The sequence below is a fragment of the Hyperolius riggenbachi genome, chromosome 5, assembly GCF_040937935.1.
Source record: "Hyperolius riggenbachi isolate aHypRig1 chromosome 5, aHypRig1.pri, whole genome shotgun sequence".
In the NCBI taxonomy this organism is placed as follows: Eukaryota; Metazoa; Chordata; class Amphibia; order Anura; family Hyperoliidae; genus Hyperolius; species Hyperolius riggenbachi.
The window spans coordinates 289,665,176-289,683,916 of NC_090650.1; the positions used below are offsets into that span (position 1 = coordinate 289,665,176).

Sequence of the window (18,741 nt, forward strand, 5' to 3'; positions counted from 1 at the left end):
GTAGAAAAAAGGATGACATTTTTGTTACAGAGTCTCTAGCAATAGAACTAAGGGATGCATTCACAGCATTGGCCATTACAGCCACAGAGACACTGACAACAGCAATCTTGGGGCTTGATTCACAAAAGGGTGCTAACTTACTGAGCACGCCTAAAAGCCCCTTAGCACGCCTAAAGCCATTTAGGGCGCGCAAAGTTTTGCGAAACGACGCACCGAGGGCCCCTAAAACGTTGCATGGTGCAACGTTTCGGGCGCACCCGGTGCATCGTTTCAGGGGCACCTGGTGCATCGTTTTGGTCCCACCCGGCGCAACGTTTTTCGCGCACCGCTAAACTTTGCGCGCAATCAATAAAAGCTTTGGGCGTGCTAACTGCTTAGCACCTTGGTTAGCACCCCCAAAGCTTTTAAGCGTGCTGAGTTAGCACCCTTTTGTGAATTGAGCCCTATATCTTCAAACCACGAACAATCTTTCTAACCAAAGAGCAGTCCTCACTTTTACATATGAACAGGCACGTGCAAGCAAACCCCCCTCCTTTTTAAATATCCATATAAAGGCTCCTTTGGCTGTGAAAAGAAAGCCTCGCCCTGATTACGATAAGCTCCATCCACTGCACACAGAAGCCCCACCCACCATTCACGGTAAGCTCCTTCTCCTTCTGAAACACTTTGGAGTAAAGAAGTCCCATACAGGAATCCTAGTGTAAGGCTACGTACAGACATGCGATAACAATCGTTCGTAGCAAACTACGAACAATGTTACGGTTAGGATCGGCCGACGGTCGTTTGCGGATTGTTTCTAAAAACGGATTGTTTCTAAAACGTTCTTTCGTGTACGCCTGACGAACGATCGATCGTTGCGCACGCAACAGGAAATGACATAATACACATCGGTCGTCCATCAACTTTGTAGACGATGTTATCAATTTAAATATGTGACGCATATTGTGTGTGCCAATAGAAAAAAAGGAAATGACATCAATTAATGGCCCTAAGGTGTAGTAGATTTTAGGAAGTGACGTAGTTGTCGGACGATCTTTCAGTAGCGAACGATCGATTACAGGAAATGACGAAAAAGAATGTATAAAAGCGTATAAAAGCGTTCGCATGTGCTTTGTAAGACCGCTGTGATTTCAACCGTACGTTCTGTATGTATAGTACGTACCGTTCGTTCGTCGTACTAATTCACCTGCTTTTGTTTGGCCATGCCTTGCCATCTATCTAGGCACAAGAGAGCTGACGTTGCATATTTATGTAATGTAACTTAATGACAGTATGTTTGTTTGGGCTTAAGTTGACCTTTAAAGGGAAGGTTCAGGGAGGGTGGAGAAAAAATAAAAATCAATTTCCACTTACCTGGGGCTTCCTCCAGCCCGTGGCAGGCAGGAGGTGCCCTCGCCGCCGCTCCGCAGGCTCCCGGTGGTCTCCGGTGGCCGACCCGACCTGGCCAGGCCGGCTGCCAGGTCGGGCTCTTCTGCGCTCCAAGTCCTGGTACTTCTGCGTCCCACGCCGGCGCTCTGACGTCATCGGACGTCCGCCGGGCTGTACTGCGCATGCGCAGTAGTTCTGCGCACGCGCAGTACAGCCCGGCGGACGTCCGATGACGTCAGCGCGCCGGCGTGGGACGCAGAAGTACCAGGACTTGGAGCGCAGAAGAGCCCGACCTGGCAGCCGGCCTGGCCAGGTCGGGTCAGCCACCGGAGACCACCGGGAGCCTGCAGAGCGGCGGCGAGTGCACCTCCTGCCTGCCACGGGCTGGAGGAAGCCCCAGGTAAGTGGAAATTGATTTTTATTTTTTCTCCACCCTCCCTGAACCTTTCCTTTAATAACCCTTATCTCATAATTTTGCTAAACAGATGCCCCAGAAATAGCAGATGCAGCTTAACCAAACATACTGTCATTAAGTTAGATTAGTGATGTAAATTAAAACACATAGGTAAGATCATCTATTACTATCCCTGTGAACAGTGAAGTTTGTTGTCTTGATGGCAGCCATGTATTTGTGGCAAATGAGGTGGCAGGGAGCTGGAAACACAGTTCCAACTGTTCTGTGTGGTGATCAACCGCCCCAGTTGCTAGGCAACGTGCATATTAGAAATGCTAAACATGCTTTGCACATCATCATTACAATTTATCTTATTTATTTGAAGGGCGGAGCTTCATCTTTTGTGCAGGAAGCAATAATGCTTAGGTTACACAATCAAAGTTCAAATGTTGTGAAATTGATGAAGAAACAGCCTCTTCAGTGCTGTTGAGTAGTTTTGTAGTCTGTAGGTTCACTTTCATTCAGGGCCACTCCTAGATGTTAATTAGGTTCCTGTAGTTAGCTTGGGTGCACCTTTAGCTACCTGAATTTTACAGTGATGTTCCATGTTTTGTAACGTTAATGTTCTGTACAATATGTTTTGTAAGAAGTTTTATTTTTACATTGCAAAAATAAACAGTTTTGTACCACTGCAACATATTTTAACCTAATTAATTTTTGTTTAGTGCGTGTGTGTGTGTGTTTTCTGAAGATGAAGTGTGGAAAATGTATGTACGCATGTGCAGAAGATGAGGAACGAACGATCCACGACCGATCGTTGTACAGACACACGATAGTTCAACGACGATCGGTTAAAACAATCGGGAGAAACGGATCATTCGTTACCAACGACCGTTGTCCCACATCGGTCGTTGGAACGGTCGTTTGACCTTATTTAGTGAACGATCGTCGGTCAATGTCGTCGGTAACGATCGTTTTAAACGACTATAGTCGCATGTCTGTACGCACCCTAACTATTGCTGCAGCTGTGTGGGAGCAGGTGAGATGGTGTCTCCCTGACAGCAGTGACCTCTCCCTCCCCCAACATTCACAGTGACCTCTCCCTCCACCTAGGACCCATACTCACCTCTCCCTCCCCAGCATTAGCACTGTTGTGATCCTGCATCCCCCAGCACCCACACTGACCTTTCCCTCCCTGTCCCCAGCAGCACCCATAGTGACCTCCCTCAGCACCTAAACTGACCTCTCCCTCCCCCAGCAACACCTGTAACCTCTCCCTCCCCCATCACCGCCAATTACTTCCCCCTTCCTCATCCACACTGACCTCTACTTTTCTGAACATCCACCCACACTCCATCCCCCCATGGCTGGCACCTAGTACTCACACTCACATGACACCAAGTCCCTGCACCCAGGCCTGATATTGCACTCAGTACTCACACCTGCACACAGCCTCCACATGGCACCCACTATCTGAACCAAGCACCCACTTAAAGGGGGCACTAGGGCGAAAAATTAAAAAATGTTAAATATGTGCAAACAGACAAATAAGAAGTACGTTTTTTCCAGAGTAAAATGAGCCATAAATTACTTTTCTCCTATGTTCCGGTCACTTACAGTAGGTAGTAGAAATCTGACAGAAGCGGTTTTGAACTAGTCCATCTCTTCATAGGGGATTCTCAGCCAGACTTTTATTCTTTATAAATATATTCCCTAAAAAGGATTTAAACAATGATGCTGGACAGCTTCCCTGCTCGCTGCACAGTTTTTTGGCAGTTGGACAGAGCAACTTCCATTCACTAAGTGCTTTTGAAAATAAGTAAATCCCTAGTCAAAAACCTGTCACTTCTGTCAGATTTCTACTACCTACTGTAAATGACAGCAACATAGGAGAAAGGTAATTTATGGCTCATTTTACTCTGGACAAAATGTACTTCTTATTTCTTTATGTTTGCACATATTTTAAATTTTACAATTTTTCGCCATAGTGCCCCTTTAACCAGTACCCACACCCAAAGTACCTGCATATAAAACCCACGTGACACCCAATGCCCACCCATACCCAGCACCCAGTACAGGCATGGTACCAAGTATTTGAACCATGTCACACCCAGTACCTGTACCCAGCACCTACATAACATCCAATACATGCACTCAGATCTCACATGGTACTAAGTACTTGCATTCAACACCAGCATGACACTTGATACCCACCCATAGCCAGAACCCACATGACACCCTATACCTACACCCAGAACCCACATGGCACACAGCATCTGAATCAGCACCCACATGACAACCAATCTCCTCTAGCCAGAAACGAGGAGGGGGGAATGTGTGGCCACCGTTGAAAGGTCCTACTGACTCAACACCACTGAATGTAGCCAGCGCTCCGGTGACTGAATGTATGTGTCAAGCGGAGGGACTCAGGGGGATGGTTTGGGACAGTTGGAGTTACGGGGGAGGATGAAATGAAGGTCACATGTCACTGCATGGAAAGGAGGGGGGGTTCAAAGTCCCCCCACTTGTAGGTACTACTGTGCATTTCGGGGGGGGGGGGGGGGAGGCAAGACCCCTTTTTAAATGTGAGCACCCTCACTTAAGGGCCCTCTGTTTGGCCCTGCTCATGAAGTAAAAATGTAAGAATTAATTGATGTAAGAACCATAAAGAAAGATCAAGACAAATGAAAATGTTTGGTCCAATCAATACTGCAAGTTAAAATTCATAATCACGGTCATAAGGCATATCGAAGTTAATAACAGTGGATCAATCAGCAATTAAGTTTTCCTTAGCAGAACATACTGTACACCCATATAGAAGCAGTCTCTCTTGTGTAGTGTAAAGTCCTCATTTTTATACTAGAAGGCTGAAAGAACCACTATAGTAAACAGTTTGATATTCTGTTAACCTCTACAGTAATTCACGTAATATAAGTAGAGAGAAATCCTCAGCACACTTAGTATATAAAACCCCAGAAATGCCATTTTTTCCATACATGATGACGGTTTCCTATCTGTCAACAAGGCTGCTGACTGAGATTCCACTCTTGACTTGATCTTTCCCCTGACAAGCCATTGTACCACTGCAGTAACAGACAGCCCAACAGCTACATGCAGAGGAGTAATGGTTCTTTAAGTGGACCTGAACTCTTGCACAGGACAGAAGGAAAACAGAGAATTGCACCCTGTACGTATTTAGAGAGTTTAAAGTGTCTAATTCCCTCTTATCTGTGACTAATAACAACTGTAATTTGACCTCTCAGCCGTGTCAGCTGGCTGCCTTGGCAGAGCAGCTAATTTGTAAACACAGGACATTAACTGTCTGCTTCCATGAAAGCAGTAGACCTTGCATATTTATTGCATGATTTGTATCAGCTGTAACAAATGCGCAATGCGCACTTAGTGACGCGTCCACCTGCCACTCTTCGTCGTCAGCAAGGTGGGTGGGACATCGTTAGGAGGACAGTCATCTTCCTCCAATCAGTGACTGGCATGACTGTTTCCCATCTGGTCTGCCTGGACCTGGAAGATTGTGATTGGTCAGTCCCTGGTTGCTTTGTGGGTTTATAAAGGAACATAACTTTGTTGGGTATTTGAAGTGCAGCAGGGCTTGATAAAGGAGATGTCATCCTAAACGTCGCTGTTTATGCTGTACTGACGCCTTTGAAATGAAATAAAGAGCTTTAAAATAAATTACCTGGATGGTGCCGGCTTCTGGAATTTGCTGCATTTGATCTATGGTGCTACCGGATCTACCTGGGCACATCCCCCTATTCAAGCCACAGAGAGTGCCACACTACTACACTTCTATCAGCTGTAACAAAGAAATGTTTTTCTTTAAAGGTTATTATGCTGTTATCTTTTAGAGCAGAGAGGAAGTTCTGAGTTCAGGTCCGCTTTAAAAGCATAGTGGGATGGAAGAGACCAATTAGAGGGGCATATCCTTCTCTGTAAGCTGCTCTGTGACACCTTGGACAAATACACTGAAAAGTGACATTTCTGAGCACTTTGTAACATAAATGTACTAAGGATTTGAATCTGAGGCCATTATGTGAATGACTATAGGGGTAACAACATGAAAAAGCCTTTGCTATAATGGCCCTTTCATTACACATTTTTTTCCATTATGGAAAATCCACAAAAGTTTCTGGCCCCTCTCACATGTGGTGGGTTCAATTTTCTCTGTTGGATATTTCATTATTTTTTCATTATGAAAGTGTATAGGACTGGCTCTTCATACAAGTGAAACTTGAAACATTAGAATAACCTTCAAATTTCCATTTATTTCAGTAATTCAACTAATATATGAAATAGACTCATGACATGCAAAGCAAGATACTTCAAACCCTGATTTGTTATAATTTTGATGATTATGGCTTACAGCTTATGAGAACCCCAAAATCAAAATATACCAGTAGACTTTTGTGAAAATATTCAATATTCTAGGCTTAAAATGCCAGACTAACCAGCTAATTAATCCAAAACACCTGCAAAGGGTTCCTGTTTGATGTATTAGTTTCACCTTTTAAGTTGAATTACTGAAATAAATGGACTTTTGCACATGATTCTAATTTTTCAAGTTTCGCCTGTATCTACTTAATCTGAAATATTATTTCTACTGTATATGGACAAATCTTTTAGGGGATACTGTAGCAATGCTGCTTTGGTGAGGAATACAATTCAAGTAACCATGTAACATATGGTGGGAAAAGGTAAGTAATGTACATGCAGCAATAAAGGATGCCAGGGAACATTTGTCAAGACAGGTGCAAATACAACTTGAGGAGAAATGGAGCAGCTGCCCAGAGCACCACCCATAATACTACCAATACTGCTAGCAGCTGAAACCGGATTGGTTACCTCAAACAACTTTTCCCGTTTGTCCTGCATCTGTCTTAAAAGATCAGCCCCATTAACTGACACCGAGATGCATGCATACAAGGTTACTGCTTACCTAGATCTGTGATGAGTATGGGCTCCTGCAATGGGATCTCTGACACAGACACATTATTCTTCCCAGAGCGGACTTTACCAGGCTTGCGCTGCTGACGCAACTTCCGCAGCTCACACTGCTTAAAATGTGAAGCAATGTGGGTTTTTCTGTGTCCTGAAGTACGGAACTTCTTTTCACAATGTGGACATGCAAAAGGTCTGACGCCTGAGTGAGATAAAAGCATAATACAAACAAACAAGAAATAAGTAAATTGGCAATTCCTCAGAATCTGCAGCTGAAGCTTGCTGCAATTTGGAGCAATTTGAATTAGAAATGTGGTGTTGGATTTAGTAAACTGACCCTAGCCTTATTCCCAATGTAAAAGGTTCTGTCCTTATAGGAAAACAAAAAGTACTTCGTAATCACATCTGTATATGAGACTTTTCTCTTACAGAAAAAATAAATAAAAACACACACATACTCTTCTCTTCATCATGGTCACAGCTGCATAGGTATGGAGTATCCACTGCATAACTAATCTTGGTCAGTGATGGCCTGAGCCCACTAAAAACACAGTTGTGTCCGCTTCTGTCCACTTTTCAGCATCTGTAACATTGATGTGTAACTGAAAGCGAACACAACTGCGTCAGTGGGCTCAGGTCCTCAGAGACAAATGCACGGGAAGCAGCCTTTTTTTTAAAAGGAAGTCAGTACTGCCACCTAATATATCCTTCTAGCTTCAACTTTCCTACAAGTAATACCCAGACTCAACTGGAAAGCAGACAGCATAGAGTACTCACATGGGGTGGGCCTTCTGTGAAACCAGCCATGGCTCAGGGCCCGTTTCCACTACAGCGAATCTGCATGCGTTTCCTGCATGCAGATTCGCATAGACAATACAAGTGGATGGGACTGTTTCCACTTGTCAGGATTTCTGAGCATTTTTCTGTGCAGAAAAAATCTGCACGGCAGAGCCCTCAGAATTCGCATACAATGTATTTAATAGGAAATTTGCATGCGTTTTCGTATGCGAATTTTACCGCAAATTTGCGGGCGTTTTAGCATAAAATCAATGTAAAAGCACACAGGCATTGACATGGTCAAATTCGCATACTCATTAACATATGCAAAAACGCCCACAAATTCGCGGTAAGATTCGCATCCGCATGCGAATTTGTTTTTGCGTTTTCCGTGACTAATTCGCACCGCAGAAGTGGAAACAGGCACTCAGGAGAGCCTCATCTTAGGAAAGTCAGTCTGCGGCTATCATGGGAAGGCTGCTTTGTGTACAGTCCTACCTTTGTTTTTCACATATGTGGTCTATTTCAGACTTGCTTCAGGCTACATTCACAGTGGCCATTGTGACAGCAGGAATGCAATGGATCGGGAAAGAGGTACTGCACGTTACCCATGCGTTGTGTTGCATACAGTGTAGCATACAATTAATGAAAAGTATGTTTTTCCCTTACTGTAAGGCTGCTAACACACAGGGACGTTACAGGCGCACGTTAGTGCAGCCTGTAACGCTCCCCCAACGTACAGCAATGTAACACAAGTGGGCTGTTCACACTGCCCACGTTGCGTTACATGTAACGCTGCACGTTCTTCTGAAAGTGCAGCATGCTACGGCGTTAAAGCGGCTTAAGCCGCGTTAGACTGTTTGCACATGCTCATTCAGGTTGGGGAGGAGCAGAGAGCGGCCAGGCACATGGCTAATTAACAACGTGCAGTGTTTACTTCCTGGTGCGGCCGCTCTGTGCGGCGATTGGCCGGCGGGACCACGTGATGCCGCATGCGTCCAAGAGTACGGATCACGGCATCACGGACGCCAGAGTGAGCTGCACAACGCGGCTCACTGACGTCCACATCGAAGAGCACCAGGCATTGCGTTAGGTGCACGTTATGCGACCTTAACGTAGCACCTAACGCAACGTCTTGGTGTGCAAGTAGCCTTAAAGCATGTGTTTTGTGGATTTCAATCCCGCACGCCGTTATAACGCACTGCACCCGCCGCACTGTGAATGTCACTATAGGTGGTGCTTTGCCATGCAGCAAGATGCAATACAATGGTTATGTCACACTTCAATGCACCACTGTAAACGTAGCCTTGAAGGTGATAACAATAATCCCATCAATTAAATTGTTAATAAACACAACAAAGCTGTTAGCTCACATATGATAGAGAAATATAAATGGTACTATGCCAGCAGAGCCTTTCAACTCTTTGGAGGAGAAAAAAAAAGGAACAAAAACACTAAAGGCAGCCATACACTGGTCGATGTGCCATCAGATCGACCAGCTGACAGATCCCTATCTGATCGAATCTGATCAGATAGGGATCGTATGGCTGCCTTTACTGCAAACAGATTGTGAATCGATTTCAGCCTGAAACCGATCACAATCTGTTCAGCTGCTCCTGCCGCCTGTCCTCCACCCGCGCATACATTACCTGAGGCTGGCTCCCGGGCATCTTCTCCACGCTGCACCGCTCTGTTCTTGCTCCATCTCGGCGCTTCCTGTGTCACTCCGTGACCAAGAAGTTCAAATAGAGCGCCCTCTATTTGAACTTCCTGGGTCACTGCAGTGACCCAGGAAGCGCCGGGATGGAGCGGGTGCAGCGCTGAGAAGATGCGGAGAAGACGCCCGGGAGCCCGCATCAGGTAATGTATTTTTCATCGGATCGGCCGCCGCTAGCGACGCGCACTTTACCCGCGGGCGATCGAGGGTAATTTCCCGCACGGCGCGATCGACGGACCGATCCGATTTCGGGAGGAAATCGGATCGTCGGCGGCGTTTACCGCGAACGATTGGCAGCAGATTCGATCCCAGGATCGAATCTGCTGTCGAAACGGCCGGGAATCGGGCCAGTGTATGGCCACCTTAATTTCTGCTCTCTGGGCTTTATACAGACTTGAATTCTAAATATATCTCTAGCCATGCGCTTCAGCTGCTTCCAAGCTTTCTTTCAGAAATGACACCTCATTGAAGCTGCTACTTGAGAAATATTGGAGCTATTTGGCTATTGTACTATGCTCTCTGACAGAATAATAGCTTACTTTAAAGGCAAATTAAATAATTTATTTTCTTTTATAGCCATTGACATTCCTATTCCATTAATCCTGGGCTCTGTGGCCAGGAGCAAGGTTTTGAGTGCTTGAAAATACATTTGTAGCTGTCTTTTTCTTCCTCACCACCTAGTCATATACATCAATTCATCCTTATTATGCTTAGTGGCCTCCTGCTAAGAGTGTACATAAAATAGACCATCTGAATCTAATGCAAAACAGGTGAAAGATACAGACAACTTCCAGTGTGCGGCTCATCTTTATATTAAAAAAAAAAAAATTAAAAAAATCCAACGATTAGGGCCGGTTCACACTTGCAGCAGATCCATTGAAAACGGAAAATGTTTCTAAAAATGTATCTTTTTTTTTTTTTTTTTTTTTTTACAACTTTGTTCTTTTGTAGTACATGTTTCCAGTACGTTTAAATGTATGGCAAAAATGTGTACTTCCTTTTTCAGTGTTTCTATTAAGATAATGTACCTTTTTTGACCAATTGGTAGGAAGTGGAAGTGGTTATGCTGTAATAAGAAATTTTTTAACCATATAAGACCTTGTTTAATATACTTGGGAGAGTTTTGGGAGTGGATTTGGTATCAAAGTTTCACAGTGCTTGAGGAACTGCTTGGTGATATCCTCCCAAACTAGCTTGCAATGGTGCAGGTCGCTGTACTGAGGATGTCGTGTGTCACAGAGCTCTGGGTGCTCCTGGACAGCCAATATCTGGTCCTCCACATAAAAAAAAAAATGCTTGGTCAGCATGTTTGTAGCCCTGCTCGATCCCTGCTTGTAAACAGGAAGTCTGCAAAGATGGCACTGAGGGGAGAAGCAGGAAGTTTAGGCAATCTGCTTTGGCATACAATTTACGTGAAGTTCCCATTTTGCATTGGCATTTATTGCTTCTGTGGGGATCTGCCTCCGGAAAAAAAGTGCCAAGTTTGGACTCACTGTTCAGTTTTCAGGAACCTATACAATGGATCCGCTTTTATTTGTAATATTTTTAACATTACGAACCGCTTTCATTGTTTTTTTCCACTCTAAAAAAAGCATACCGAACAGATATGTTTTTATTGCAAATGTGAACCGGCTCTCAGTGTACATTTTTCATAAGATTGCAAAGCACATACAGTATACAAGGCTTTCAGCTAGTAATAAATGAATCTGAATAATCTTTAACAAGCAGCCCTCTTTCACAGATACCTTGTCTGCTCTAAGGTGAACTAATCTCATCTGTGAAAACATACCCTTTCATAAATATACTCTGACCTTCATATTTGAGCCGACCTTGCATCATTCACAGACATTCTCCTTACAAGAAAAACTAATCTGGTAAAGGAGCAGGGAATCCAATGAGCCGCCCTAGGCCCGCGCTGTCACAGAACGATCCTCTGGTCAACAGCAGTGCTTAAGTTTAGATTTTGGCAACAGAGCCAGTCCTGCGCATGCGCAGTACAAGAAAATCGTGACGGACGTTGGCCAGAGCCAGTGGCCGGCGACTGCCTCTGTCACTGAAATCAAAACGGGGCCGGGGGGTGTTGGGGGATGGGGGTGGTCTGGTACCAGAGCTGCCAACCCGTCAATATCAGGCCTGCAGGTCTGTCGCCCCCTTCCCGCCCATGTCGGGCTCGGCACTGGTGCTAAGGGAGACCACGGCCCTGATATACCCTCAAGATAATAGGAATCTATCTGCAACAGTATGGCGGGCTTTGAAATGGTTAAAATCCCGCCGGGACTTGACTGTTAAAAAAGCGGACAAAGGTGGCAACATTGCTGTCATGTCTACCACTAATTACATCAAAGAGGCCATGAGACATTTGGGGGACACTGATACCTACACCTTAGATTAAATGGGGACCCTACTTACCGCTACCAAAATCAATCTTCTTAGAAAGGGAGTCCAAGATGAAAAGTTAGGGGGAAGATCTATTTCTCCCCTTTCCTAAGAAGCCAGTGATTTATTTTCTGCCTACGGTCCATAAGTCCCTGCTGGACTCCCCGGGCAGGCCCATCGTCTCAGGTAGGGGCTCCGTAACTGAGCCCCTTTCCAAGTACCTCGACCATGTCCTTAGACCTCTGCTAACATTTGTTCCATCCTATTTGAAGGACAAATGGTACAGCAGTTAAAGTGGCGACGGGGGGACAGCCTTTCCACCATCAATGTGGTTAACCTGTACAACAGGATACCGCAGAAAATGGGGGTGGGGGCTGTCCTCATGACTGTGGTTGGAAATCTGACCCGGAGTGTTAGTTTCTAGGTGAGCGTCTTTCGTTCGTTTTAGAACAGATTTGAGGGGAGGTGGTACAAACAAATAGCTGGTACAGCTATGGGAACTTCGGTAGCCCCAACTTTCGCCAACCTTTTTTTGGTGAAATGGGAAGAGGAATATATTTATGGGGAAAGAACCCCTATAGATATGATCAGAGGACATGGTCGAGGTATGTGGACGATGTGCATGTAATTTGGGTGTCCACCAGGGACAGGTTGTACCGCTTTATAGACTATCTAGATGATAATAGGATGAATATATGGTTCACGGGTGAATGGGGTGGTGATCATGTTGCTTTCCTCGATTCAACACTTGAGGTACAGGGAGATGCCCTTATCACAAAGGGATACAGGAAGAGCACAGCAACGGATTCAGTGCTGCACAATGATAGCTATCATCCCCCACATGTTAAATCAGCTATCCCTGTTGGCCAGTATTTGAAGTTAAAAAGAAATAATGCAAACCAGCAGGATTTTGAGATGCAGTCGGGTGAGATGTATCAGAGATTCATTGAGAGAGGGTATGTTGCTGCGGTCCAAGATAGGGCGTTGGAAAAAGTCAGGAAACAGGACAGGGACCAGTTGATGGGACAGATGGGAGGGGTTTCCCCGGTCAACAAGAAATCCAAAGACATGGTGAGGAAAGGAACAGTGCTACTTAAAAACAGATTGCATCCTTATGACTACCTGCTTGAGAGTGCAAGCCCCACTAGTGGGATAAAATACAGACACAACATTCAAATAAAATGCACCTGTCTACCACTGGAGGATGTTGGTTTCCGTAATAGCTTGCATGCAACTTATTAGGTACTCGTCCCTCCCACTGCGAAGAAGTCATCCCCCTTGGGAGGGGCCCACGGGGATGACAAAGGTGCGTTTGTAGTTTCTTGGGGGGGCTCAGCACACCTCTGATTGGTGGCCATTCGGAGGCGGCTTGGTGATGCGCTGATGCACCTGTGCGCAATTTTACATTTTTACTTGGTGGCGCACCCAGGCTATGCATATGCATAGTTTAAAATTAGATAGTATTAGGGCCCCTCCCACGGAGGATGACTTATTCGCAGTAGGAGGGACGAGTACCTAATAAGTTGCATGCAAGCTATTACGGAAAACCAACATCCTCCAATGTTAGACAGGTGCATTTTATTTGAATGATGGGTGTGTGGGATGCAATCTGTTTTTAAGTAGCGCTGTTCCTTTCCTCGCCATGTACAAATGTAAGTAACTTTGGTCAGCTGCTCCCATGTAATAGCATTGCTTATTGATGTTTATGCAGAGCTTCTGTTTGGTTTCAAGGTGTGTTTGTAGTTTCTTGGGGGGGCTCAGTGCACCTCTGATTGGTGGCCATTCAGAGGCGGCCTGGTGATGAGCTGATCCACCTATGCGCAAGAAATCCAAAGAGAATGAAAATTTTGTTTTTGTATTTGATAATACCCCTATGTCAGAAAAATCAAAGAAATCATCTTAAAAACTGGCCAATTTTGGAACGAGATACAGGTCTAGGAGAAAAGGTGCTGAAAGCAACCACTATGGCCCATAGAAAGGGATTTACCTTTGGATCCATGGTCACACAAAGTGAACATGTACAGCAGAATCAGAATTGGTTGAGTAGTAGGAGAACCAAAGAAAGTTTTCCATGTGGTTTTTGTCCTACCTGTAACCAAATGCTGAGAGTAGCAAATGTTAGGATAGGACAGCTGGTTTTCCAGGTCAGACATTTTATAATATGCAGGACTGCATTCGTTGTATATGTGCTCTTCTGTCCCTGTCTTCGATACTATATCAGTGAGACCACGCGCCCTATGCATGAGAGACTCGTGGAACACATCAAGTCTATACGTAAAGGTGGAGGAGTACCTAGGCTGGTCGAGCACTTTAGATCAGTGCATGACAGTGATCCTTCACTACTAAGAATGGCAGGTTTACTGTATGTCCCAAGACCAAGGAGGGGAGGGGACCGTGAGAGAATATTGCAGCAACGAGAAGCATATCTCATTTCTAAAACTGAAGCCATAGAGATAACGCATATAGTTTCTCAAAGGCAATTGCTTTGAAATTTCCATGTAGTAATTATCATAATTTAACTGATAGGATTGTGCAGAGGAAATTGTATATAAACTTAAGGCGTCAGTTCTCTAGTTCTTAAGCAAATCTATATATTATATGTATTATTTCAGAAATACAAGTTTTATTATATAGTTGATACTCATTATAAGGCAATAGATATAGCTTATTCATATGGACTCTCTATTCTCAGAAGAAATAGAGAGAAGCTACATAACCGTTTGATCTCCGGATCACTAAGATAAAGGTTTGAAAATACAGATCATATACTATTACTATGCTCAATGATAACTACCATAACTACCTGATGTAATAAAACTCAACACCACAGCACCTTTAGAGTATAAGATTTGAATACATCTCTCCAACAAATGTAATAAATCTTTCGATGATCATCGTGGTCATAGACCACAACTAGAATTTAATACAATTTGTATTCATTTTTGTCTGTATAATGTTAAAAGTTACTGTTCAAGCTATGTCAAAGTGTATATTTTGACTGTTATGTCTTTGAAATTTCAATAAAAAACACTGAAATTGGAAATTGTATATAGAATGTAAACAAATAGTTAATAGTGGACAATTGTCCTGGTTGTAATTCCTCTCCATGAACTCTTCTACTGGGTCTTATTCGGGGTCTTTTTCCCCAAGTCACTATAATGGTTCGTTTTCACCCTATAACAAGTATCCATTATCTAAATGAAGTACATTATTGTTGGTCATTTTCCTTTAAAACTTGTGTAATATCTTAGCTTGGTAACTTGCTCCCCCTTGTAGATTTGCTGTTCCATTTATTTACTAAAGTTTTTGCTACTTCAGTCTGCAGCATAATTGTTCCCATGTGAGTGAATGTTCGCCTTTTGGAACGCATCTTCTAGCCGTGGGACGCAGCCGACCGGATATACGTGTCCCGTGCACATGCGTACGTTTATCCACATGGAGCTACGTCACCCGAATGGAGCAAGCGTATTGGCTGGCGGGAGCATGTGAGCGCACCCGGAAGTGCTCTTAAAGGGGCACTATGGCGAAAAATTATGTTTTATAGTCACTATACTATGCATAGCTGTTTGTAGAGCATAGTAGTTTACATGTAGTGAGGCACAGGGGTTTTTTGTTAAAACACTGACATCAGCATGGTATACATTTGCAGTCACGTCGGCAGAAGTACCTTTCCGGCGAGACTCAGCCTGATCCATGTAGTTGTAGGAGGCATCTTTCCCTGTTGCTGTAACTGGCGTTACGGTTTTCCCCTCTCTGCAGCGCTGGAAGGTTTGTTCTAAATTACAACTGCACGATCGTGTAGTTATACTGATCCCCCATGCGCCGTAAAGAGTAGCAGCTTATCTGCTGTGCGGGGAGTGGAACGCACCCTCCCTCTTAGGTGGGACGCAACTGCGTGTGAGGAGGACTGTGGAGGAACGCATCATCATTACTGATGACGCTGCCCGGAAAGGACCCCTGTAGCGAAGCTGGCATTGAAACGGACACCTAATGTTGTCCGTTTCTATGGCTACCAGGCTTCGCTCTGTGAAGTGCGCAGACAGAGCAGCGGCAATGCCAGCTTCGCTACAGGGGTCCTTGCCGGGCAGCGTCATCAGTTGCATTTTACTGGTGCCCACATGCTTTTTTTACTGTTGATTGAAGCCACAGCAGCTATAGTGAATACTACAGGGCCCTGGTGGTATTAAATGGGTTCACTTCTTTCCTTCATCCGGTGACTTTACATATCTGTGCCCATGTTCTGTATACATTGTACATTGCATGTGAGTGTGCCATGTTCTTTATACATTGCATCTGAGTGTGCCATGTTCTGTATACATTGTACATTGCATGTGAGTGTGCCATGTTCTTTATACATTGCATCTGAGTGTGCCATGTTCTGTATACATTGCATGTGAGTGGGCCATGTTCTGTATACATTGTACATTGCATGTGAGTGTGCCATGTTCTGTATACATTGTACATTGCATGTGAGTGTGCCATGTTCTGTATACATTGTACATTGCATGTGAGTGTGCCATGTTCTGTATACATTGTACATTGCATCTGAGTGTGCCATGTTCTGTATACATTGCATCTGAGTGTGCCATGTTCTGTATACATTGTACATTGCATGTGAGTGTGCCGTGTTCTGTATACATTGTATGCGAGTGTGCCATGTTCTGTATACATTGTACATTGCATGTGAGTGTGCAATGTTCTGTATACATTGTACATTGCATGTGAGTGTGCCATGTTCTGTATACATTGTACATTGCATGTGAGTGTGCTGTGTTCTGTATACATTGTATGCGAGTGTGCCATGTTCTGTATACATTGTACATTGCATGTGAGTGTGCCATGTTCTGTATACATTGTACATTGCCTGTGAGTGTGCCATGTTCTGTATACATTGTACATTGCATGTGAGTGTGCCATGTTCTGTATACATTGTACATTGCATGTGAGTGTGCCATGCTCTGTATACATTGCACATTGCATGTGAGTGTGCCATGTTCTGTATACATTGTACATTGCATGTGAGTGTGCCATGCTCTGTATACATTGTACATTGCATGTGAGTGTGCCATGCTTTGTATACATTGTACATTGCATGGGAGTGTGCCATGTTCTGTATACATTGTACATTGCATGGGAGTGTGCCATGTTCTGTATACATTGTACATTGCATGGGAGTGTGCCATGTTCTGTATACATTGTACATTGCATGTGAGTGTGCCATGTTCTGTATACATTGTACATTGCATGTGAGTGTGCCATGTTCTGTATACATTGTACATTGCATGTGAGTGTGCCATGCTCTGTATACATTGTACATTGCATGGGGGTGTGCCATGCTCTGTATACATTGTACATTGCATGGGAGTGTGCCATGTTCTGTATACATTGTACATTGCATGTGAGTGTGCCATGTTCTGTATACATTGTACATTGCATGTGAGTGTGCCATGTTCTGTATACATTGTACATTGCATGTGAGTGTGCCATGTTCTGTATACATTGTACATTGCATGTGAGTGTGCCATGTTCTGTATACATTGTACATTGCACATTGCATGTGAGTGTGCCATGCTCTGTATACATTGTACATTGCATGTGAGTGTGCCATGCTCTGTATACATTGTACATTGCATGTGAGTGTGCCATGCTCTGTATACATTGTACATTGCATGTGAGTGTGCCATGCTCTGTATACATTGTACATTGCATGTGAGTGTGCCATGTTCTGTATACATTGTACATTGCATGGGAGTGTGCCATGTTCTGTATACATTGTACATTGCATGGGAGTGTGCCATGTTCTGTATACATTGTACATTGCATGTGAGTGTGCCATGTTCTGTATACATTGTACAATGCATGTGAGTGTGCCATGCTCTGTATACATTGTACATTGCATGTGAGTGTGCCATGTTCTGTATACATTGTACATTGCATGGGAGTGTGCCATGCTCTGTATACATTGTACATTGCATGGGAGTGTGCCATATTCTGTATACATTGTACATTGCATGGGAGTGTGCCATGTTCTGTATACATTGTACATTGCATGGGAGTGTGCCATGTTCTGTATACATTGTACATTGCATGGGAGTGTGCCATGTTCTGTATACATTGTACATTGCATGTGAGTGTGCCGTGTTCTGTATACATTGTATGCGAGTGTGCCATGTTCTGTATACATTGTACATTGCATGTGAGTGTGCCATGTTCTGTATACATTGTACATTGCATGTGAGTGTGCCATGTTCTGTATACATTGTACATTGCCTGTGAGTGTGCCATGTTCTGTATACATTGTACATTGCATGTGAGTGTGCCATGTTCTGTATACATTGTACATTGCATGTGAGTGTGCCATGCTCTGTATACATTGCACATTGCATGTGAGTGTGCCATGTTCTGTATACATTGTACATTGCATGTGAGTGTGCCATGCTCTGTATACATTGTACATTGCATGTGAGTGTGCCATGCTTTGTATACATTGTACATTGCATGGGAGTGTGCCATGTTCTGTATACATTGTACATTGCATGTGAGTGTGCCATGTTCTGTATACATTGTACATTGCGTGTGAGTGTGCCATGTTCTGTATACATTGTACATTGTGTGTGAGTGTGCCATGTTCTGTATACATTGAACATTGTGTGTGAGTGTGCCATGTTCTGTATACATTGTGTGGGAGTGTGCCATGTTCTGTATACATTGTACATTGTGTGTGAGTGTGCCATGTTCTGTATACATTGTACATTGCATGCGAGTGTGCCATGCTCTGTATACATTGTACATTGCATGTGAGTGTGCCATGCTCTGTATACATTGTACATTGCATGTGGGTGTGCCATGCTCTGTATACATTGTACATTGCATGTGAGTGTGCCATGTTCTGTATACATTGTACATTGTGTGTGAGTGTGCCATGTTCTGTATACATTGTACATTGCGTGTGAGTGTGCCATGTTCTGTATACATTGTACATTGCGTGTGAGTGTGCCATGTTCTGTATACATTGTACATTGTGTGTGAGTGTGCCATGTTCTGTATACATTGTACATTGTGTGTGAGTGTGCCATGCTCTGTATACATTGTACATTGTGTGTGAGTGTGCCATGTTCTGTATACATTGAACATTGTGTGTGAGTGTGCCATG

General features: G+C 44.0%; 1 protein-coding gene across 8 annotated transcripts in view; it reads right to left on the bottom strand.

The window, feature by feature from the left end:
- ZNF236 (zinc finger protein 236) overlaps nucleotides 1–18,741 on the bottom strand; it is a 255,861-nt gene that overhangs the window by 133,523 nt on the left and 103,597 nt on the right. For all 8 annotated transcript variants that reach the window (XM_068237058.1, XM_068237059.1, XM_068237055.1 and 5 more), the window contains exon 12: nucleotides 6,717–6,920. In XM_068237058.1, the coding sequence (XP_068093159.1) occupies nucleotides 6,717–6,920 (204 nt within the window). The remainder of the gene's footprint in view (nucleotides 1–6,716; nucleotides 6,921–18,741) is intronic.